The sequence below is a fragment of the Magnolia sinica genome, chromosome 3, assembly GCF_029962835.1.
Source record: "Magnolia sinica isolate HGM2019 chromosome 3, MsV1, whole genome shotgun sequence".
Lineage (NCBI taxonomy): Eukaryota > Viridiplantae > Streptophyta > Magnoliopsida > Magnoliales > Magnoliaceae > Magnolia > Magnolia sinica.
This window is the reverse complement of record NC_080575.1, coordinates 62388023-62414283: the sequence shown is the minus strand read 5'-3', so window position 1 is coordinate 62414283 and position 26261 is coordinate 62388023. Positions and strand designations below refer to the sequence as shown.

General features: G+C 41.0%; 1 protein-coding gene across 3 annotated transcripts in view; it reads right to left on the bottom strand.

Annotated features, from left to right (window-relative positions):
- LOC131239966 (actin-related protein 3) overlaps positions 1-26261 on the bottom strand; it is a 97799-nt gene that overhangs the window by 34162 nt on the left and 37376 nt on the right. For all 3 annotated transcript variants that reach the window (XR_009168538.1, XM_058237941.1, XM_058237942.1), the window contains exons 4-5: positions 21609-21755; positions 302-394 (exon numbers count right to left, since the gene is read on the bottom strand). Coding sequence is in view for 2 of the 3 variants with exons in the window: in XM_058237941.1 (XP_058093924.1) it covers positions 302-394; positions 21609-21755 (240 nt within the window). In the remaining variant the exon portion in view is untranslated. The remainder of the gene's footprint in view (positions 1-301; positions 395-21608; positions 21756-26261) is intronic.

The window sequence follows — 26261 nt, the reverse complement described above, 5'->3', positions numbered from 1 at the left end:
GAAGATTGAATAGTTAAACCCCTGATGTGCATATAATCAACAATTGAAGACCAGCCAATGTCAAAGTGCTAGAAACAAACATAGACCATATACTGGTGAGTTAAACAATTCAAATTGTAAATTATATCATATATTTCTTATCTTCACCAAACAAAGAATGCAAAGGAAATATGAAGAATGACAAACCTCAAATGGATGGCATAGCAGACAATAAACATAAAAACAACAAAACGATCCAGTGCTTCTACAAACAGGGAAGATAACTTCTGTTCAACAGTGACCAAGTGAGAGAAAATATTACCTTGACAATGTCTGAACAAGTGTAGCAATACATTTCTTTCACCTTTCGAGCAACATCAAAAGAGTCTTCTGGTGGTATATGCTCTCCTCTTTCCTATATGAAACAACATCAAAATGCAAGAAAAACCATGAAAAGCAACAAGACAGCTTACGTTGTGCAAAAGAAAAAGAAGAAAGAGATAAAAGATACTGTAGCTACCAAACTTCTACCATGCAAGGATATTTGGCACATTATTGATAAATTAATTTCACCGTACTGAAAATAAAACCTGAGCATTGAAAAATAGTTGAAAGGATAAAGGCAATGACTTGAATCACCAAGGCTTTTTTTCAAAGATAATCATCATCATCATCTAAGCCATATCCCAAGTAATTGGGGTGCACCACATGAATCATGTTCTGCCATACAACTCTATCAAAGGCCATAACTTACAGTTAGACCATAGGTCATCAAGTCTTTTCTTACTGCTTCCACCCACCTTTTGGGCCTTCCCCTTGCCCTTATAGAGCCTTCAATTTGTACCATCTCACTCCTAACTGGTGCAGTTCTTGGCATGATATTCAAAAATGGCTACCTAACACTGTAACATAATAGTAATAGTGGGACCCATAACACAATACGGGGCTGTAGCAGCCGTTCTGAAAATTAAAAAATAAAAAATGGCCTGGAATGGCCATTGCAGGTCAATACAGGGCCGTAACAGACAGATACAGGCCCATAATGGTCTGATACAAGGCCAATATAGTTTCTTCCTTCAAAACAAGATCGACTGCTACAGGGTGCTAAGTATGCATTCCCTCATCTTATTACCTATTTGTGCCACAGCCACTCCTAAGTTCTCGAACGCACTTATTTCTAATTCTATCCTTCCATGCCTTGCCACTCATCCATCTCAACATCCTCAATTCAGCCACACTCAACCTATGAACACGTTCCTTAACCGCCCAATATTCTGTCCCATAAAGCATGACCGGTCTTTATATCTATCCTATAAAATTTCTCTTTCAATTTGAGCAGTACACGACAATCACATAAAATCAAGAGTCATATCTCCATTTCTTCCACTCACCTTGAATTCCATGGGCAACATCCTTGTCACTCTCTCTGCTTCATGAATTATTGACCCAAGATATCGAAAGTGGTCATTTTGCGCAAATTCTTGCTCAGCAATCTTAACCAAGGTTTCCTGGATTGTGGGTCACTTTGGTACATAGTAAGGTAACAAGTACACAGTATGCTCCTTCCTCCAATATGTGGTACGCAAAGGGCAGGATCATGTGCATCACTCCGATACATATTATGCATATGCGACATAGTTTATAGATGAACTCACATTGCAATTTATATATGAGATGAAGAAAGTTATTATTATAGACCCTGCATGGTTAGTGCTATATTATAAGTAAATAAGGGCACAAATCTCTTACACGTCAATATAAATTTGCAATAACTTAATCAATAGCAAAAAACAAAGAGCCAATTTGGGTCGCTAAAAATAATGATTTGGATAAAAAATGACCCATAACCCGGGATGCTCATTCTGGAACGTAAAATGTGGGGGATTCACATTTTAGGTAACATCGATCTTAACTAATTCCTCATTTCCAGTCTGCTTGTTACGAAAATTGCACTCCGTATACTCTCTGTCGTAGCCCAACGATTAAAATCCTTTATAGATTCTAAACTACCCCTCCATAAATCTAGCTTTGTGTTTAAGCCATTGTCATCGTCATCAGAGACATGTCCTGGCTACTTAGAGAAGATGATATTATTAGAAGGGAGCAAAAAGCCCAAAAAACAACAGAAAGAAAAGAAGAAAAACTGATACAAGACAATTAACCACTTGCTCTAAAAGCTCAAACTGTTAGAGTATGGCGAATTAATCCCTTTATCTCATAGCCTAGGCCCCACATCTCATGGGTTAGGACCTTGGCCGAACCCCCTTCATGGGCCCCAAATCACATGGGCCGCCCACCCCGAGTGTGTTCCCGCATCTCACGGGCTACCCCACTCGAGCTCGGTGTGAAATGCGCATTGGCGAATTAATCCCTTTATCTCATAGCCCAGGCCCCACATCTCATGGGTTAGGACCTTGGCCGAGCCCCCTTCGTGGGCCCCAAATCACATGGGCCACCCACCCCGAGTGTGTTCCCGCATCTCACAGGCTACCCCACTCGATGAAATGCGCATTAGTCACCCCTGGTAAGGAGTCTCGAACACGTGACCTCTCTCATGGGCCCCAAATCGCATGGGTCACCCACCCCGAGTGTGCCCCTGCATCCAACAGGCGACCCCACTCGAGCCCAGTGTGAAAATGCCCCTGCATTAATCACCCCTGGTGAGGAGTCTTGAACACGAGACCTCCCGCTCTGATACCAATTTGATGCAGGACAATTAACCACTTGCTCTAAAAGCTCGAACTATTAGAGTAATTTCGCCATACTCTAACAGTTCGAGCATTTAGAGCAAGTGCTTAATTGTCACGCATCAAATTGGTATCAGAGTGGGAGGTCTCGTGTTTAAGACTCCTCACCGAGGGTGATTAATGTAGGAATGTGATTTGGGGCCCACGGGGGAGGTTTCATGTTCGAGACTCCTCACCAAGGGTGAGTAATGCACATTTCACACCGAGCTCGAGTGGGGTAGCCCGTGGGATGCGGGGAGACACTCGGGGTGGACGACCCATGTGATTTGGGGCCCACGAAGGAGGTTCGGCCACTCGGGGTGGACGACCCATGTGATTTGGGGCCCACGAAGGAGGTTCGGCCAAGGTCCTAACCCATGCGATATGGGGCCTAGGCTATGAGATACATAAAAGCTAGAAACAATCAGCCCAACTCTCAGGAAACTGGGGCCGAGCTAAGAATTCATTTGCTCAACTCTTGACCTGATCGACAACTAACTTAGAAACCTCAAATGGGATGCAATGCATGTTTCTGAAGCACCTACGATTCCTTTCCGACCAAATTGCACAAATACCAGCTAGCAAACATAAGTGCCAAACCTTGTTCCCTGTCTTTCCTTCACCACCACCATGCCATGAAAGTAGCATAGAAACAATAGAGGCAGGAATGACCCACTGAATATCACACTTGATGAGGAAGCACTCCCAGTTCTTTGTAGTGAAAAAATAGTAGCCAAAGAGATGATTCATTGTTTCCTCGTTTTGAAAACATAGAAGACATACATTTGGGAGAATGATTTCTCTTACGCAGATAATCAATTGTGAATACTCTGTTATTACCCACTAGCCAGGCTAAAGCTGCCACCTTAAGAGGGGCACCATATTTCCACACAAAAGCAATATGGCCCCATCTCGTTGGTATTTGCTCCTCCACTGACCTTGATGCGAAAGGATTTAACTGAAAACTTAACAGACTTGTCTGCTAGCCATCTCAGGGAGTCCCTCTTTGATAGTATTGGATGAGCTTCGTAAGTGAGCACAACAGTCTCAGGAAATCATCTATCTCGGAGTCCTCCAAATTCCTCCTACACGGAGGAGCCTGAACCACTTCTCTAATTATGGAGAAATCTCGCCACCTTTAAATTATCTTCTGCCAAAATCCCCGCTAGGCTAGGATATACCTTGCACAATCTCTAATTCCCTAACCAATTGTCATCCCACAATCCGATGTCCTCGCCATTACCTAAAGAGAAATCCACTTCTTCCCAGACCTTGTTCTTGAGACCGGCCACACCGCTTTCCAAATAGTTGATGCCCTATATAGTGAAAGAGTCTTTTCTCTACCACGAGCCTTCTTGAACCCCATTTTTCCTTTCCACTACAACCCTCCACGGACTACCCTTTTCCACTCCGAACCTCCAAACCCACTTGCCCAAAAGTTCTAGGTTTATGTCACCCAATAGATGGCGACTAGCTACCCCTAAACTTTTTGGCTTGCAAACTTCCTTCCACTTCATGAAGTGAAACTTGCGTTTACCATTCGCCCCTTCCCACAAGAAATCCCACCTTATTTTTTCTAGCTTGTCTAACATTGATTTAGGACACTTGAATAGTGACATAAAATAGACTGGAAGATCGTCTGCAAATTGAAGATGGGATATTTGAAATAGAGAGTTATCCATTCTAAAACCACTCACTAGGCCCAATTCCACATGTCTATCATCCTACGAAGCGCCTCCATAATCATGACATGAACATAAGGCAATAAAGGATCACCCAGCCGCAAACCTCTTGAAGCTTGAAAGAAGCCATTCGGAGAGCCATTCATTAGAATCGAGAATTTCACCGATTCTACACAAGCCCGAATCCAAGCTTTGCCCACAACCCAAACGCTTAAGAATTTAGTCGAGGAAGTCCCAATCAACGTGATCAAAAGCCTTTTCAATATCCAAATTTCATATCACCCCTTTCGAACCTCTTCTACTACAGTAGTCAACGCCAGTGCTTAAGTTATCGGCGAAAAGTCGATAATATCGATGTCGCCAGCGCTGCAACACCGAAAACCCCTTTTTTCGTTTCTCTACCAGTTGTCGGCGAAATATCAGCAAAATATCGGCGATTTTTTTGATATGGGCGATATTATCGGAATATTTCATTTCTTTCTAGATTATCGACGAAATATCGGGAGATATTATCGAAATACGGGCGATATTATCGGAATATCATCTATAGCCACCAACCACACAACCTATCACGAGAAAACTGTAGCTAACTAACTCTTTTCTCTGATAAATATCGGGGCTGAAATTGCGTGAATAAATCAGAAGAAATATCGAAATATCGGGGCTGAAATTGCATGAATACGTAAAAATTGGGGGAAAAAAATTCAGAGTGATTTTCGTACCTGGTTAATCAGAAGTCAGAACAAGAGCTTCTCGATCGACAGAGCCGATACGCGTATGCCAAAGGTAAGAGAAATTTCACCATCTCCCTCTTTGATTTCAATTGAAAGCTCCATGTCGCAATTTCGGTGAAAAATCAGAGATTTGAGCGAGATTTACTCTCGATTTGGGATGATTTAGGGATTTCAAATCCCCCACAAAACCCCTCTTTAGGGTTTTTTTATTTTTTTCCCTCGAGTGAGAATCCCGCACTGGCCCTTTCTCGAGTTTTTAGTGGGAAATCGGATTTCACACTAAGTTATTCAATACGCTATTATCGTATTGAGTAAACTCAGTTGGGCATGGGCCCACCTTGAATGTATGTGGTCTATCTACGCCGTCCATCTGTTTTTCCAACTAATTTAAGGGGTTGAGCCCAAAATTGAAGCATATCCAAAGATCAAGTGGATCATACCATACGAAATGGTGGGTATAATGATTTCAACCGTTGAAACCTTTCTAGGCCCCACAGTGATGTTTATTTGTCATCTAACCTGTTCATAAGATCATACAGACATGGATGAAGGGAAAATACAAATATAAGCTTGATCCAAAACTTATGTGGCCCCCAAGAATTTTTCAATAGTAGACGTTCAATTCAATTGTCTACTACGGTGTGGTCCATCTGAACATTCTATATATTTCATTTTCAAGGTCAGGCCCTAAAATTATCTAGTAAAATTGATGGAAGGAATGGATCAGATACATAAAGCAAAGTGGACCTCACAGAGTTTACTCATTACGCAATCCACTGGAGTGTAGCAGATGGGCACAGATTAGGTACGACCCGCCCTATTCGGAGCTCAGGACAAGGGGAAGATCCAAGGGCCACTGAGGGACCACTGTGATGTATGAAGTTTATCCACATCGTCCATCCATCTTTTCATATCATTCTAGAATACTGGACCAAAAATAAAGCATATCAAAGGCTCAAGTGGACCACACCATAGGAAGCAACGATGCTAAGGACGCCCACCGTTGAAACCTTCCTAGGGCCCACTGTATCGTTTATTTTACATGCAACCCCTTTATATGGTCATATACACCTGGATGGAGTGAAAAAAACAAACATAATCTTGATCTAAAACTTTGTGGTCCCTAAGAATTTTTCAACTGTAGTAATTTAATTACCACCGTGTGGCCCATTCGGGATTTAGATCTTATATATTTTTTGGATAATGTTCTAAAATAATATGAAGAAATGAACGGACGGTGTGGATAAATTTCATACATCACGGTGGCCTCTCAGTGGCCATCAGATCCTCCACCTTAATCCGCGTTGTAGGGGATAGGGTGAGATGCCAGACTCACTGAAAGCGGATTGGCTAGTGTACCACACACCAGTGTGTTGAGGTCACCAAGTTCTGTGGGTCCCATCATGAGGTATGAGTTATATCCAAACCATCCTTCCACTTGGTGAGCTCGTCATAAGTCTTGATCCGAAAAATAAGACATCCAAAAATCAAGTGGACCACACTATAAAAAGCATTGGAGGATTGAACGCCCTGCCATTGAAACCCTTTTGGGGTTCACAGAAATTTTGGATCAGTATTATATTTTTTTTCTCTTAATCAAGGTCTGTGTGACCTTATGAACAGATTGGATAGAAATTAAACGTTAAGGTGGGCCCTACGAACGTTTTAACGGTATGGATGTATGTGGTTTATCAGTAGGAATGACATTATGAACAGTATGCATGTATGTGGTTTATCCACGCCAGTATGCTACCGAGTAAACTCTGTTGGGCCCACCACCGTGAATGTATGTGGTTTATCCACGACATCAATCCATTTTAACAACTCATTTAAGGGGTTGAGACCAAAATTGAAGCGTATCCAATGCTCAAGTGGACCATATAACAGGAAACAGTGGTAATAATGATTTCCACTGTTGAAACTTTTCTAGGCCCCACGGTGATGTTTATTTGTCATCAGACCTATTCATAAGACCATACAAACATGGATGAAGATAAAACACAAAAAATTAGCTTAACCCGCGTCCCTACGGAAGCGGGTATGTACGTGTCATGTGAGGACGCGAATTGCGTGCTGAGTAAATTATGTGGGGTCCACCGTGATTTACATATTTTATCCACTTTGTCCATCCATTTTAATAGATAATTTGAGGGCTTTAGCCCAAAAACTAAGTATATCCAAATCTCAAGTGGACCTCACCATGGGAAATAGTGTGAATTGAAATTATACTGTCTAAAATTCCATGGGGGCCACGGAAGTTCTGGATCAATCTGTTATTTGTGTTTTTCTTTAATCCATGTCTTTGTGATCTTATGAATGGGTTGGATGACAAATAAACATCACTGTGGGCCCTACCAAGGTTTCAACAGTGGAAATCATTATTACCATTGTTTCCTGTGGTGTGGGCCACTTGAGCTTTGGACATGCTTCAAATTTCGGTTTAGCCATTAAAATGAGTTGAAAAACGGATGGACGGCGTGGATAACCCACACACATTCACGATAGGCCCAACTGAGTTTACTCATTACGATAGACTTAGTATGCAATCCGATTTCGTCGTCTTGCACGCTGACGCTCCTCGAGGTCCGAGTTGGGCGAACGATTCAAGGGAGATCAAAGTTACATGGCCCCCCATGATATATGTGACATATCCAAGCCATCCATCCATGTCACCAAAACATTTCGGGGAATGAGCCAAAAAATGAGGAAGTAGATTGGCCCACCCATGCGATTTTAAGGTTCCCCTTGTGCTAGATCATACTTTCCTTGAAGTGGTCTACACCAAATGAGGTAGGTACACAGTTTCCTATGGTGTGGTCCACTTGAGCTTTGGATCTGCCTCATTTTTGGGCTCGTGCCCTAAAATCAATTCGCATAGTGGATGTACGGTATGGATAGGGAACAGACATCGCACTAGCCCCACATTTATTTGACAGATGTTCTCATTTTAGTGTTATTACTTATTTACAGTGCAATTACTAGGTGATTGGAAAATCAAGCAGGCCCTTAAAAGTTTGGATATGCTTCGTTAGACCAAGCGCGAGACGGTTCGCTACGAACTTCATTGCACTCTACAACTTATACAGGCACCGTGTGGGTCTCAGAAATTTGTTCAAATCTCATAAATACTTCGAGTGGAATCAGAGGAAGACTGAGGGTGCAAAGAATGTTTCAAATATGGTGCTTTCTAATTCCTTCTAGGATGGAGTTCACAACGTCGTTTCTATCCTGCATCCGATATACAAGGTCCTACGAGTTGTAGATAATGAGATGTGGCCTTCGATGGACTCAATGTATGAGCTTATGAGAATTATGAGAGAGGGGATAATGACTGCAACCCCCAGTTCGTATCAGTGGGTGATCAATATCATCGATCATCGATGGACCGGGACTCTCGAGCATCCACTCCACCAAGCTGGTAAGTTTGTTACGTTTCCTATCTTTTTTATCACTTGCACTTGTACTTTAAACATCACTTCTGTTTGCATGTTAATACAACTGAGTAACTAATATTTAGGTTTCAACATACTACCTAAATCTCAAATTTCATTATAAACGTCCGCTCCATGAGAATAACGATTTGACGATGGTCGTCCACGAGGTGTTCGAACGATTGTTCCCAAAATCGACAGCGCAAGCAGATTTCGGTAACCAGGTAATGCAATAAATTTTCTTCCTTATAGACTCTAGAAATATGGGTGATTAAAAATAATGACCTGTGAATCCGTGTTTACAGTTGTTTCGATTTAGATATGCTAGCGGTACGTTCTCATCCGCACTAGCAAAAGCATCGACTGAAACGATAATGCCGTGTGAGTATAGTAACATAATTAGGTAATTGTATTTTTCGTTTAAACTTCAACCTAAAACAAGCTCCTCATGGATATGTAGGTGAGTGGTGGGCGATGTACGGAGTCAACACGCCCGCACTGCAGTTATTGGCAGTCCGTGTTCTCGCACAGACTATATCCTCTTCGTGTGAGAGGAATTGGAGCACATGGTCACTCATACACACCAGCAAGAGGAACAGGCTGGCATATGAGAAGTTGCAGAAGCTCGTTTACTGCCACTACAATATGAAGTTAAGAGAGAGGTAGTTACGGATAGACCGAGACATGGAGGGAAATCTGGACCCGCTGGACCTTTTATTTATAGGTACCATGGCACAAATAGGTGATGATGATGACGACCCACTTTATGAGTGGGTCAAATTAGCTAATTTAGATGATGCAGAGGGAAGCCCTGCTCCACAGGTAGCCGAGGGAGCAGCGTCTCTGGGTATCGATGTCGATTAGGTAGTAAGCCAACAGAAGGCGGATACAAACTCCTTTGATCCTTTGGTGAGGAGTTCAACACGTTCCAATGAGGGTGAGGAAGCATCTTCACGGCCCCCTCCCCATCATCAAATTGTAGTGAGTGATGATGATGATAAGACTCAACCCCTACTCGACACTGGTCCTAGGGACGACGACGACGATAACGTCGGTGATGAGGGGACGAAGGCATCGACACTGGTATAGGTGGTACTAGTGAGGGTGGGGGTGGCAGTGGTAGAGGGTACACGACGGCTCAGAGCCAATGATCCGTTGGCCAATTCACTGATGAGCAGAGCTTTAACCATGCCACTCAAGATGAGGACCATGGATCTCGTCCACTATCCAGGGTGAGAGTATCAAAGCACACATATATGTTCGAGCGCCGTTCGAAGAAGAAAGTCAGACGTGCCACGGCTGATGCTCTTACATGAAGCTTGCCATCTATGGACATAAGTTCAGATCAAGGGAGCTCCACCTCTATCCCACCTTATGCTCATGGGGGATATCACGGGTATGGCTATAACAGCTCTGACATTCAGTCACGCTCATCTACCCGTGGGTACAGGCAGCCGGAAGATAGTTCTTCGATTCATGACCCTTTGACAAGAGGATATTCAGGGTACCCGTATGACTGGCAGCAATACTATCAAGGAGTCGGGGTTGGACTTGATCTGTTACCTCAGCACCCTGCTCAGCAGATGCCGTCGATGTATGCCACACAATACCCACGTCTAGGTGTACTCAACAGTTTGGGGAGGATGACTATCAAAGGTACATAAGAGAGTTCCTCAATTGGTACGAGCAGAGGATGACCTGGGAATAGTACTACCAATATGTTGGGCAACAGTACTACTCTCAATTGCCACGGGATCCAGACAATGACTACGAGCCACCTCGTCACTCTATGTGGGGATGAAATATGGCCAAAAATGTGTATTTTTTTGAATTCATTTAATTTTGCATGTCTTAATTGTTGTAAGCTTGCATTTGATTTATATAAACTCATTTTGGTTACTATTTGAGTGATTTCTTACGACAACGCATGCCTTTTGACCCCCATTAAATGGAAACTTATTATTTAATGCATTCTTTTTGCAATTTTTTCATTCCTGAATATGTAAATATGTGTATTTAGGCATGTCCTGAAGTTGCACTGAAAAACTCCATTTTCTCCATGTTTCCCCATTTTTCCCTGCATTTCCGGTTATTGGCGATAACGATATTATATCTTTATCTCCGGCCAGCGAAACTTGTAGCAATACCGACAACTCGAACACTAGTAAATGCGTTCATTTGCTATCAAGGCACTATCCACTCTTTGCCGACCGTCAACAAAAGCACCTTGCAATTTGGACATGACTTTGTTGATAGCTTCTCGAAATCTTGATGATAATATTTTAGCGACGATCTTGTAGGGGTTGCTAAACAGGTTTATGGACCGGAAATCCCTCAAACTTTCCACCCTCTCCTTTTCGGAATTAGAGCAATAAATGTGGCCCCCATCTCAACCGAATGGGATCCCATTTCATGGAACTCATGGATGAAATTGATCACATCCGACTTTATTAGAGCCCCAAACTTTTGATAATATGCAATCGGGAAGCCATCCGGGCCTACGGCTTTGTCACTTCCTAATTCTGAGATAACTTTCTCTGTTTCTTCTTCAGTGAACCTGGATTCAAGAGATTCAACCGCCTCCCAGGAGAAAGCATCGAAATGAATATTATCAAGAGTTGCCCGAGCCCATATTTCTTCAAACAAGAGTTCCTTGCAGAATTTTACGATTGATGAGCACTCTTTATTTACCTTCCATCCTCTCGCCATCCACCATCACTCCCTTGATCTTATTAATTCGAGCTCGAGCATTATCCATTACGTGGAAAAATTTTGTATTCTTATCCCCCACCTTTAACCATTTAATTTTGTCTTCCCTCAACCTCGCATTGTATTTAGCCCGATGAATTTCCCACCACAAGATCATCGTGCTCTTCTTTGATGTCAAGTGCCTGAATGTCTTGCAATATTTTAGATTACTACTCTTTCCTAGATCGTAGCACTTCTTTCTTCCATACATTGATATTGCGTTTTAGCATTCTTAATTTTTGAAAGAGAATGAAACGACCATTCTTTCACTAACTTAGAGAAGCCCTCAACTTCTAACCATGAAAGCTTGAATATAAATGGCCTGGGTCCCCATTTTTTCTCTTCCGTTTCTAAGATAATTGGACAGTGGTCGAACATTGGTTTTGGCAAACCCCTTTAGAGACTTGTCCTACCTACTTCACATAGGCTTTATGAATCCAACTCCATAATCACTCGTATCGAAGGCAGTGTATCAGTAACATACAAATCCCAACTCTGTTCCAAGAACAATTCCCATAAGAGTGGTCAAAGGTTAACTTTTTCAGAATTTTTGGAAGGTTTTCCATAGTTGTAGAGGTTATGATCCCTCGACTTAGGCGATTGGTCGTCATTCGAGGATCTGCCTTTGTGTCATACGATTCCTCAAATGAGGCGGAGGAAGCCATTTCTGTGTTGGTCAAGAGGTGGCTTCCTAGTAGAAGAACGGTAGTCCATAAGGTGGAATACAAACCAGAGTTTTTGAAGGGGAAGGAGATGGGGGTTTTCTCACACTTCTTTGGCTACTCACAAAAACCTAAGGGGTGATCCTAGTTCCTCATCTATTAACATTGATATTGCGACCTCTAGTAGTGTTACTTAGGAGGTGGGCATAAAGTCATTCCATGAAACCCTTCAATCAATAGTAGTGTGCAATTGGTAAGAGGCCTAGAAGATCCAAGAAAAGGGAACAAATGAGGCATTTGAAGGGAGAAGATTTGCGTGGGTGAAGAAGTGTAGTTGAGAATTGTTGTAGGCTAACTAAATGAAAGAAAGGACTAAATAATGACTAGATGAGTGTGTCAGGTCTACCATCCCAGTGCAAACAATGCCTTCGGATTCCGACCTAGCGACTAGAGTTGTACACGAACCAAGTTAGCTCAGTTAGCTTGCTCGACTCAACTCGAAAAAGCTCGATTCAAAACCGAGTTCGAGACGAGTTGAGCTGATTTTTTTAGCTTGAAATTCAAGCTTGCCCGAGCTCGACTCGACTCAGATCAAACCGCAACTCGAATCGAACTCGGATCGAACTAGTTCTGTGACTCGGATATTTTGATATTGTTGTTGCTTAGCAAGTGTTTGATGAAATGACTCAACAAAGTGTCGACTATTGGCGAGGAAGGTATGGATATAAAACAAATACCCTTGTATCTTGATTTTTATGTTGCCCACTGAGTGTTTGATGAAATACCTGTAAATTGATGTTGCTGCTTTACAGTCCCTGAGAAATTGAAGGTGTACTCCATGTGTTTGAGAAAATGCCACAGCGGCTCGATCTTGGCTCGAACTCGACTCGAACTGGCCCAAGCTGCTGACCGAACCAAGCCGAGCTGGCCAATCAGGCTCGAGGACCAAGCCAAGTTGAGTCGAGTTCGAGCTGGGGCTAACTAGTGGTCGAGCCAAGTCAAGCTGGGCCAAGCTCGACTCGTTTCGACTTGTGTACACCTCTAGCAGTGACTGAAAACTAGGTACCTTATCGATCCGAAGTTGCAAGGGTGGGTGTGGCCTTATCCATAGCCTCGATCTTTATCCTGAGGCAGAGCCTCATGGCTGGCTTGAAGAACCGCCGAACATAGTCCACCTAGCCTCTTTTGTGCTTCTACGCACGATTACACGTTTTCCTAAGGACGGGTCCTGATCTCTGAGGTCCCTTGAGATTTTGCTAAAATCTTACCATACACTTTATCCAAGTGTGGTGGCATCTATGATAGTAGGTTCTACAGTTAAAAGGGTGGTGGATTGGTTGTCCTTAAGATGCAAGATGCTTGAAGGGGACATCAAGATCAAAGTGCTAGGTAGTTTTGAGCTTGGGATTGTGTTGCGATCACATGCTAACATCGACGGTCTGTTCTACATAGGTCATTACTTCTGTGACGATTTGAGTACATCCACAAGGGGTCTAACTGGTCATTGCTTGGAATGGAGAAAGCTTGGTTCTAGCTTTAAGAGTTCCACTTTTGATTTGGGCGGTACAGGTTCTTCAAACAATTGGCTCATGAGTTGGTGAGGTCTAAACCATAGATCCCAAATCTTTGAGTCAAACTATGGCTTCATTTGCCCACTAGAACATCAAAAGAGACATGTTGTCAATGCTGGAAAGCATTGTGGGGAGGGTTGATGACATCGAGATATCAGCCAAATTCATCGGAAGGAAGGCGAGTTGAAAAGATTTGTCGAGGGATCAAGTCAAAGTTGATTCGAGCCCTTCATCAGGTGGTGAAAACATCCTTGGATAAATATGAAATAAAAGAGGATGGAGCATTGGCTTCAATAGACTATCATCAACCAATTGATAATTGCTTGCACTATCGCATACCTATTAGTCGACAGGTAGATGATAGTGACTTGTTAATGACTTCCACTTTTTGTGGATCTTTAAGATGAGGTGGAAAATAATCCCCAGTGTGTGGATCATGTGGAGATACTTAATGAGTTGGAAAGTGAGGGCCAGCAACTAACACCTATTGCACATATACCATCTTGCCATTCTATGCTACTAACAAGAATCCCTTGTCATCTGTTGGAAAAGAAGATAGTGTTGGATTTTTATGAAATGCATTATTTTTTATTTTTTTTAAAGACATAGGGTGTCCCACCTCTTTTTTGAAGTGAGACTAATCCCTGCGGATACAAGCAATCACCCACAACCACGTGTATCAAGTAAAGCCCAAGGAGGGGAATCGAACCCTCACTTATAGGGAGCAAACCTATGGTGAAGACCATTCGCCCAAACCTCATTGGGTTAATTGGAATTAAATGTTTTAAAAACTCTAGATTTGTTTATTAACCCTAAAGATCCCCATCTTTGATAACATCAAATTTCTAAAACCCAAAATCTAAAGATGTAAGGTTTAGATTTTAATTGAGCAGAATGCGCACACTACAGGACTCAAACAATGTCAATGTAGATCTTCTAAACTTGGAAGGCTCTCCTCGATCTATCCCAGTTAGGAGAGTTTAGAGATCCCACGTCAGCCACGATGTAGTACCAAGGAGATGCACGTCCACATGCATGCACATGTTCTCTCTCTCTCTCTCTCTCTCTCTCTCTCTCTCTCTAAAGATGTTCCATAGTGGTAACGGTGGGCGTAATGGTCCCGCTATTAAGGATACTTTGAATTGGTGTAACGGGCTCTCTATCAAGTTCCAACAATTGAATGATCTGATCATTGGTGTCTTCTTAAACTGACGCCGTCCATAGTTGGTTAGAACCTTGCTAGGGACCTCCCCCTACGTGTCCGCGTGCTCAAACTTTGGTCTCTGGATTCCATCCATGCTGGAGCTCCCCCACATGATTCGTAAGGTTGCCTAACGCATGCATCAGTTGATCTACTCACTCTGTGAGTGTGCGGATCAACTGGGTTACTTGTAGAAACTCTTCCTGTGTCACCCCCTTCAAAGCCATTAAAGGATGATGTAGGGTTGAAAAATCCCCAAAGACGAACTGCTCTGATACCAAAATGGTGGCAACCCAGTTACTGAGTCAATGAGATCTTGATACCCAAATTGCAACGAAATTTTAAAAAACTATTCGCTCCCAAGAACAATGGATTAGAGAGGAAGAGAAACTTATATTGATATCAACATTTCCTCTTACAAAAGTTAAAGAAAAACCACACTTAAAAACTATTTGAATCTACCAACTCCTACACCACTATCCACCTTTTATAAATCCTACAAGAATCCTTGATTGAAATCTCTACAACTAAGAGAATCACACAATTTATTATAAACTAAGCTAATGTTTCTTCATATGGCAAAAGTTCAATAAAAACAAACTTGAAAAGTAATCAAATCTCTAAATCTAGCCCATATCTTTAATCATATCAATTACTCCCTGATCGCATCTTTATATCAGCCCCTTATATCTCCCAAAAATAGTAAATTATAATCTCAAAATCTGTATAAAAAAATTTATTCAGCACATGTTGGACCTACATGGGCTATGGGCCTACGTTATTGGTGGGCCCTACAGTGGCCTAAATGGGCCATGGGCCTGCATCACTCATCCCTTAAACAGGATGAAATTGCAACATCAACACAGTGTACTTATGCAGCTCCGGACACATGGTACTGAGCCACAACCAACTTACGTGCATGCCCTATAGTATATTTACAACAATGCCATGCTAGCAGAATTATCCCTTAACAGGATGTAGTTATAACATCAACACAAAGTACTTTTACAAACCTGGACACACAGTAATGAGCAGCAACCAACTCAAGATTGTAAACCACTATGCAAACTGCAGCAACAATCGAAAAATCAAGATGATCCATGGCCTTTGAGTTTTGACATGTAGCAACAAGTTGCAGCTTGTTGCGGTTGTGTAGAACCATGGTGGACTATGTAAACTGCGTTCATGTTTCATCGAGGGGAACCAAAGTCTTTCCCACTGTACGACACTGACTAACTAGAATATAAAAACACTGCAAGAAAGGAGAAAAGAACAGAAAGGAAATTCCATCATCATCATGATCTAAGCCTTATCCCAATTAATTGGGATGAGCTACATGAATCCTGCTGCACCATTCCACTCTAGCAAGGGCCATACCGTCGGTTAGACCATAGCTTATCAAGTCCTTTCTTACTACCTCCATCCACGACCTTTTGGACCTTCCCCTTGCCCTTTTAGAGCCACCAACTTGTACCAATTCACACTTTCTAACCAGTGTGGTTCTTGATCTCCATTGCACATGACCAAACCATCTAAATCTGCTTTCCTTCATCTTATTACCTATTGGTGCTACTCCTAAGTTCCACAAATGCATTCATATCTAATTCTTTCCTTCCTCATCTTGCCATTGATCCATCTCAACATCCTCATTTCAGCTACACTCATCCTATGAACATGTTGTTCCTTAACTGCCCAACATTCTGCTCCACTAAGCATGGCTGGTCAACTATCCTATAAAATTCCATTCAGTTTGAGTGGTACATGACGATCATATAAAACTCCGGAGGCACATTCCCATTTCTTCCACCCAGCTTGAATTCTATGGGCAACATTGATGCAGGACATGAAATTCAAATATGATGCGTGAGATTTCAGGCTTAAGATCACGTTAGTTCAAAAACAATTACACAAATTCCATATCCCACATGAAAGTCCAAACCATTCAATTAATGGGAATCTATGCGGATCCAATTCTACACATGTTAGGGCTAGATCTGTTAAAATTATAAACCAAACGATGCTCAAAGATAAGCAGTAATCATCCACACATGCACAACAATCGGTCCCTAATCCAAGGGATTCACCAATTTCAATTCAAGAAACCCTAGGGTGAGAAAATGGGCAAATAAATTAAAGATAATGCAATCTAAGATTATGGTTTATAAAAAACTGGTATGAGAGGGTAAAATAAGAAGAAAACATGAATCGGAAGACAGTTCCCACGCACGGATAGCAATAATGGCCCAAACGCACATGCGTGTGATCACGGCCGCACGTACGGCCGCACGTGTGTGGGGACACTATTCAGAAAAAGGTCACATTGGCCCTGGTCAACTAGGATGGATTCCAAAACCCCCAAATCTCAGCTTGATCCAATGCACAGTTTGTGTGTGGTGCTCCGCCAAAGTTTCAGCCCTCCTGTAGGGCCAGATTCTGGAAATCTGCTATAGATAGAAAAACGATTGTAACTATTGATGGAATGCTTGTAGGAGAAGAGAAATATGGATGGAAGAAAGTTGGGGCGAATCAGGATAGATGTGGCTTCGCACCACTGTAGTTAGCCCTTCGAAGAAGAGAGGGTTTCGCACCCAATTAGGTTTTCGTAACTCGGAAAGGAGCAGGAAAACACAGCAATTTTTATTAATCTCCATTGAATTAAAAGAACTAAAAGGGGTGCCTATTTATAAGAAAACCATATACCCCAAAACATGCGCCATGTGTGCAACCTATTACTTGGCGATGAAGTAAACTAAAATTAAAACCAATCAAAGAAATCTAAAGCGTTCGTGATGTTCTAAATAATATATATAAGCAAAACCTAAAGTATAGACTTAATCCGACTAGTGGGCCCTGATCATGAGATCCCATGATGGGCTTTACTTGATTATCGGGCCCACTCTAATGAACCAAAACTCCATCTTCTAACTAGAAGGCCCTCCCTGGACGTCATCATTAAGCCGATCGACGGTGGGGCCCTCCCTATCCTTCCGTACGTGTGTAGGGGGCGGTGTGCGTGCACGTGTGCGCGTGATGTCCCCATTATAGTCCAGGCCCTTATCAGAAGGCTCCCGACCTAAATGGTTGATGATTTAGGCAGTGAGAAGACTCCCGACCTAGATGGATTTCTAATTGCCTTGTTTCAGAAGTTTTAGGACGCCATCCGACGTTAAAACTATCTGATGGTCCATGATATCCCCTATTTCCTCTCTGGGTGTAAGAAGGTTAGGTATGGGAGGTAGAGGTTAGGAAGAAAGGTCAGGAAGAGTAGGTATGAGAGGTAGAGGCTGGGAAAATGGGTCAGGAGAGGTTGGTATGGGACGTAGAGGCTAGGAAAATGGGTCGGGAAAGGTAGGTATGGGAGGTAGAGGCCGGGAAAATGGGTCGGGAGGGGGCCATGGATCAAGGAAAAGTTATGGAAAATCAGGATAGTTAGGTGAAAGGCTGGACAAGACATTAATGGCCCCTTGAAATACAACTAGATCCTCCACATTGAATGTGGAAGTAATTCGTATGGAAGGTGGAAGATTTGCCACATACGCATTGAGACCGTTACGTTTTATAATTTTGAAGGGTCCAGCGCTACGCGCGTGTAACTTACGAACGGCCCCTGGAGGATACCGCTCGAGCCTGATGCAGACCATCACAGAGTCCCTTACATTGAATTCCTTAAAACATTTATGCTAGTCTGCAGAAAATTTGTAATGTTCATTACTAGTGGTGATGTTTTGCCTGATTTCTTAATACTATGAATGAATGTGATGCACAAAAGACTCTGCAGGCTCTAACGGCCTATGGGACAATGACATAGGGACAAGATCAATAGGTTTCTCTCAGGTTTATAACAAGTAACGACTTTATAAGGACTGAGACCTGTGGACCTATAGACAGAACTATTAAACGCAAACTCGGCTGTAGATATTATGGTGTCCCATGTTCTTGTGTGCTCTATATCCCTCCTAGGAGGAGACTCATCCGATAGATCATCAAGACAAACATTAACATCACGAAACTCATCCACCACCGGAATGGCCTCAGTGGGTGACTCTACACTAGCCTCTGGTGCAATCTCTCTAGCCACAAGGCCACATATGCTGTACCCCTCAAAATAGTGGTCTTGATGTCTCTCATGGGGTGGGTGCACGCCCATAATTGATTCCTTGACCAACTCCATTCATTGGTCTATCCTCCAGGCCACCTGCCTGAGATTGGACATCTACTCGTGGGGTTTGTCCTAGCGATGGTCTTTAGTCGAGTAATGCGCACATCAAGCTGTTCAAAGCATTAGTCCATTTCCAAGCGCTTATCCAAAGACTCAGATCTGCTGGGACAGCTTGTTTAGTGACTCTAGCAGTTGTTCCATGTTTAGTGTAGGGTGCAAACCAAAATTCAGCAATATAGTTGTTAAAATATAAGATTTTTTTTTTTTTTTTAAGAAACAACCTAGTTTCTTAAAACAAAAAAGGGAAGTTTTTGAAAACAAATTAGGAAAGATTCTAAAAAAGCAACATATTTTCTAAAAACGAAAAAAGGAAAGTTTCTAAAAACAAATTAGGGAAGTTTCTAAAAAAGCAACCTAGTTTCTAAAAACGAAAAAAAGGAAAGTTTCTAAAAAAAAACAAATTAGGAAAGTTTCTATATAAAATAAAATAAAATAAATAAAAAATAAAAAACAAATTAGGAAAGTTTCTAAAAAAAGCAACCTAGTTTCTAAAAAAAGAAAACGGAAAGTTACTAAGAATAGAAGTAAGTTTCTAAAAAGAAAGAGTAAAGTAGTTTCTAAAAAAAGAAAAATGAAAGGAAATTAGTTTCTAAAAACAAATTAAGAAAGTTTCTAAAACAGAAAAGGAAAGTTTCTAAACTTGGAAATAGAAAGCTAAGTTAATTTCTAAAATAATTCAAATAAGGGGATAACAGAAAATTTCAGCAACTTATGTCAGGGTTTATGGACCTCTAAACAGCCATATATGATGAGAATTGATGTGTAATGGACATAAACAACTAAACCCTAAACATGTAATGCATTCCCCTATAAGAACCCCAGGCTCTGATACCAAATTTGATGCAGGACATGCAATTCAAATATGATGTGCGAGATTTCAGGCTTAAGATCACGTTAGTTCAGAAACAATTACACAAATTTAATATCCCACATGAAAGTCCAAACCATTCAATTAAGGGGAATCTATGCAGGTCCAGGCCTACACATGTTAGGGCTAGATCTGTTAAAATTATAAACCAAACGATGCTCAAAGATAAGCAGTAATCATCCACACATGCACAACAATCAGTCCCTAATCCAAGGGATTTAGCAATTTCAATTCAAGGAACCCTAGGGTGAGAAAAGGGGTAAATAAATTAAGGATCTTGCAATCTAGGGTTAAGGTTTATGAAAAACTGGTATGAGAGGGTAAAATAATAAGAAAACCTGAACCGGAAGATAGTTCCCGCGCGCGGACAACAACAATGGCCCAGACGCACGTGCATGTGATCACGGCAGCACGTGTGTGGAGCCCACTATTCAGAAAAAGGCCACCTTGGCCCTGGTCGGCCAGGGATAGACTCCAAAACCCCCAAATATCAACTCGATCCGATGCACGGTTTGTGCATGGTGCTCTGCCGAAGTTTTAGCCCTCCGGCAGGGCCAGATTCTGAAAATCTACTATAGAGAGAAAAACGACTGCAACTATTGATGGAATGCTTGTAGGAGAAGATAAATATAGATGGAAGAAAGTGGGGGCTAATCAAGATAGATGTGGCTTCGCAGCACTGTAGTTAGCCCTCCGAAGAAGGGAGGGCTTCGCACCCAATTAGGTTTTCGTAACTCGAAAAGGAGCAGGAAAACGCAGCAATTTTTATAAATCTTCATTAAATTAAAAGAACTAAAAGGGGTGCCTATTTATAAGAAAACCCTATACCCCAAAACTCACGCCATGTGCACAACCTATTACTTGGCGATGAAGTAGACTAAAATAAAAATCAATCAAAGAAATCTAACGCGTTCATGAGGTTCTAAATAATATAAATAAGCAAAACCTAAAGTATGAACTTAATCCAACTAGTGGGCCCCGATCATGAAATCCCATGATGGGCTTTACTTGATTATCGGGCCGACTCTAATGAACCAAAACTCCGTCTTCTAACTAAGAGGCCCTCCCTGAATGTCGTCATTGAGCCAGATCGACGGTGGGGGCCTCCCTCTCTTTCCATACGTGCGTAGGGGGCGGCGTGCATGTGCGTGTGATGTCCCCATCAAACATCCTTCTCAATCTCTTTACGTCATTAACTGAAGGTTTCGTAAGTGGTCATTTTGGGAAACTTCTTGGTCAGCAATTTCAACTAATTCATCGTAAGTGGTCGTTTTGGGAAACTTCTTGGTCAGCAATTTTAACTAATTCATTATTTTCACTTCTACTGTCACTAAAATTGCACTCCCTATACACTATGTTAGTCCAAATAACTTAAGATTGTAAAGCACCCCTCCATAAATCTAGCTTTGTGTCATGCCCTCGCTCATCTTGTCAATAAAAACCATGTCATCTGCAGATAACAAGCACCATGGGATCTCTTCCTACAAATGCCTAGTTCACTTGTCCATAACAAATGCAAAGAGGTACCGGCTCAAGCCTAAAGTGAGGAAATTTAACTAAGAATGTGTTCCGGCAAAATACAACTATCTAAACAGTTCCTGCTTACAGATGGAAAGCATAACTCAACTTAAATTTTGCAAACAAATCATTGACTAAGAAAATCAGCACAAGAAGAGATTTAAGACTGAGCTTAATATGGATACCATATCATTTGTATGTTCATGAGTAGAGGGACAATCTTGATGACATTAGAAAATGTACAAAGATAAAAGTATAGGGCCTTGTACCCGCAAGAGTTGTTGAATAAAGAGAGTAACATCCTTCCCAGCAATAGGAATGGACTTGATGCTGCTCCCAATAACATAACCATCTGCAACAGGTACAACATGAGTAGCCCCGTCTCCAACATCAACTACAACCCCTGTCATTTCACACTGAGAAAAAGTATTGATCAATCTAAGATGCAAGAACCCATGAACAATTAACAATCAACATAACACATCCAACAAAGCAAACTAAGAATGATTTGTAAGTTAAGATACACTTATATATCAATCTGAAAATACACTCATAGACTGATTTGTAAGTTAAGATACACTTATATATCGATCTGAAAATAAACTCATGTGGGAAGACTTCTTGTGGTTACTTGGTTATGTTCATAATCAATCAAGCAGTTTTCAATCATTCTAAAATTTTATAAAATACAAAAGATCACCAATAAATTATAGATACAAAAGAGTAAGATTCTTTTACTCTCACCATCTATCACATCTCCACCTACCTCAGTGTAAGTGCTAATGTTTTAAGCACACTAGTATGTTGGCAAATTTCGTAGACAAAATGTATAGTGTATGGAACTTCGGCACCCTACAACTCTCTTTAACATTTCAACATAAGAGCGCGACTCAACATTAGAAGGCTCGGAAGGATTTCCTAAAGAAGACCTTAGGAAAGATCGTAAGTTAAAGTACATATTAATGGTTTTCTAAGATTTATCTTATGGCATTTTTACATGAAAATTCAAGGGTGTTCGGCCAGCCGAACCATCTCGGGTCAGTCCGAGATCAACCTAGGTCAAGTTTCCAGCAACAAATAATTTTGATTCTTATGAAACTTCGGCCAGCCCGACTCGTCTTCGATCAGCCACACCAGCTCGGGTCAGCCCGAGAGTGACCCAGGTCAAGTTTACAACAATGCATATTTTTTATTTCCCAGAATCTTAGGCCAGTTGAACCTCGTCTCTAGCCAGCCGAAGTTTGGCTCGAGCCAGCCTAAGTTTGGATTAAATCAAATCCCACGAAATCTGATAGCCATTGGAACAGAATTGAGGAACTCTGGCCAACCGAAGGGATTCTGAGGCTGACCGAAGATCCATATCTTTGGCTACAAATAGAGATTGTTTCTCATTGTTTCAAAGTACGAAAAAAGAGAGAACTTCTAGAAACAAAAGAGAGAAATCATATTCTTTTTCAAGTTATTTACATTGTCATTCTTATATTATTTTTGTAGCTTATTCAATTCTCCACTAGTAGTGATTAATTCAATTAGAGAGTACCCAAAACTCAACTTGAGACTAGATAATTGAATCTGCAGCTTTTAGGGTTTTATTCTTTGAAAAATCATATATCCGTAGATCCTTCTTGGTTGTGCATACATTGGTTCATCTTCATCTAAGAAAAATGATCATTACATCTACTGAAGCTTCAACTTCAATGGCTCCATCGATATCTTCGCTTCAACTCACGTCTTCAAGAAGACAAGTTTTTAATTTCAGTAAACTACTTTCGGTTTGGGTTTATTGAGATTGCTCGGAAATCTCATCAGGTTTAGTGATAAGCTCATGAAAATCACTTGAGGTTTTGTTGTGATAAGCCTGTGAAAATCACAAAAACTGTAAGTGGTTATTGAGGTTACCCTGTGAAAACCTTGAAAATAATGGAAAGTCAAAATTACGTGGAGTAGAAATTTTGTGAGTGGAGTAGGTGTTTGTTGAACACCGAACCACTATAACTCTGTGTGTATTGTGGTGATTGATAATCTTATTTTTGTTTTTATCATATTGAAATATTGATATCAAGGACATCGTGAAATAAGGTTGTCCTACCTAAGATTTTAGGTGAAGGTTGTCCTATGACTCAATTGAAATCAACTTTTCAATATTAATTACTTTTGTGAATTTGCTTTCTACAATTGATTATCATAAATTTGGTTAAGTCATATTCCCCACCCCCACCCCCCACCCCCCCCCCCCCCCCAAAAAAAAAGGGACATCTATAGCTCAACTTACGCTCAGAAATTGATGTAATAATTCCATAAAACTTTCATTACTTCATTCTTTACAAGACTAGCAACACGAAGCATAAATTAGAATTTCATTTGAGCAATCCATTCTCTTTAATCTTTAATCTACAGTTAAGCAGGCTTCAACCCAATTGTCACATTGTTTCAAGAATGATTTAAATCATCTAGGATTAAAACGTACTTTCAGTAACAGTTTAGAATAAAGACCCTCAAGGTTTTCATTTGAGATGTGGAGTTGTCTGATGCTCCTCTTTTTTCCTTTTTACCCGTGCCACCACAACAGGACCCTGATGTGCCTTCGGCCAGAGTGATAAATCTTGATTTCAACAATTTCCCGGTAGATTTTCAAATTTTGAAGATTTTCTCACGATATTATGACAAAATCTCAGCGAAAACAAAATATTTTAAAACATTCATTACAATTAGTAAATAATTTTCAAATTTGAAATATATATATATAACTTGTTTTAACTTCTAATCAATTTTCTGTTAAAATCACGATCGACACTTCTGAGAGTTATATCTGACCACAGGCCCATTTTATTGGAAGTGGCTAATAATAACTGGGGCCCAAAACCGTTCAGGTTCGAGCTGGCATGGTTGGAGATTGAAGGCTTTAAGGAGCTGATTACAGAATAGTGGTCTTTCTTTCAGGTGGAGGGCTATGCTGGTTTTGTATTAGGCTACAAGCTCAAACTGTTAAAAGAAAATATCAAAATCTGGAAAAAGGAAATTCTGGTTGCTAGAGAAGCAAAATTTGAGTCCATTTTAAGCAAGATTAATGAGATTGATGTCAAGGAAGAAGCAAGAGTGTTATTGGAGGGAGATAGGGTGGAAAGGGCGGATTTAAATGCTAAATACACATCTTTCTCCAAAGATGAGGAAATCAAATGGCACCAACAATCCAGAGCCCTTTGGTTAAAGGAAGAGGATGAGAACACATGTTTCTTCCACAATATGGCTAGAGCTCAGGCTAGGTTCAACAAATATTCGAAATACCGGTATCGCGTTACGTATCACCCCCTTAGAATACGGATACATATCGGTGATTGCATGGGATAAATCAATTGTATCTCGTAATGTATCACTGTTGTTGGATACATGGGGGAACATTGGGAAATTGGTCAAAGTTTCAACGAAACTTCAGTGATTGTTAAAAAAGACATCAATACACTTATAAATCAAAATATTACAAAAAACAAGTGCACATAATAGGTTTTCTTTGTAAGGGGTCCTAATTTATGCATTGTCTAACTGAATTGATGCGAGTATATTCAAAGTCTATTAACATAATTTACAAATGTAAGAAGACGTGTGGAAACACAAGCAATACATTCAAAAGCAAAAGAAGAATCACTAAATCAGGTTACATACACGTTTGATTTTATTTTTAGACAGATTGCAACCAATTTGTGAGAAATTCAGAATTTTGATTTTTTTTAATTTTCGGCAACACAGCCCGTCTCCTCCAAATCTCAAAATCGAAGCTCACAATCCATGAATTTTCATGCAAAACATGAAAAATCATGGATTTGTAACAATTTGACACTGATTTAACATGATTTACCAGGGGGGGAGGATCGAAAATAAAAAATGCTCACTGAATCAAACATGTGGGATATATCCCACTACTTGTGCATTTGGTATCGCGCAGGTGGGATACAAGATATATCGTAGGCTATATTGGCCGATATCATCGATACTTAAAACATCAGGTTCAACGAGATTAGTTCCTTGGTGATTGATGGTGTTAAAACCTCATAAAGAAAGAAAATAAGCAATGTTATGGTCCAATTTTACAAAATGTTGTTTACTTCTAACCAATGGAATAGACCTAAGCTAGACAATTTGGAGTTTTCCTGTGTCGCTATTGAAGATGCATATGCCCTTGAGAAGACTATCTTGGGTCAAGAAGTTAACTCTGCGATTGATTCCATGTGGGGCGACAAAGCCCCCGGTCCGGACGGGTTCCTAATGATTTTTTTCCAACATTTTTGGTCAATGGTTGGTGGAGATGTGATGAAATTTATTTTAGAATTCTTCAATAAAGGCCGCCTCTTAGACAACCTTGGAGTGACGTTTATAGCTCTTATTCCCAAAATAGAAGGTGCGGAACTATTAAAAGGTTTTCATCCTATCAGCATTATAGGAAGCCCATATAGAATTTTAGCTAAAGTGTTGGCTCTCAAGTTTAAAAGCATCCTCTCCAGCGTCATCTCAAAAAATCAAGGAGCCTTTGTCTTGGGAAGACAGATACTTGCTACCACCCTCATCGCAAATGAATGCATCGCCTTCGGACAAAAAGAAGGGAAGCAAGGTTTAGTTTACAAGCTCAATATAGAAGAAGCCTACAACCATGTTGATTGGAAATTCTTAGATTATATGCCTGAGAGAATTGGTTGCAGAGAGGTTGGTTCCAAGCATGTACTCAATCTCAATCTTTTTCCATTCGGATCAACGGGTCCCCCTTCGATTATTTCAAGGCTTCTCATGGTATTAGACAAGGTGATCCCCTCTCCCCCTGTATGTTTGTAGTGGTTGAGGAAGCATTTAGCAAGATGCTCCACAAAGCCGAGGTTAATGATGCAATCCAGTGATCAAGTCTATGAGATCTCAACACCCAAATTGCAAAGAAA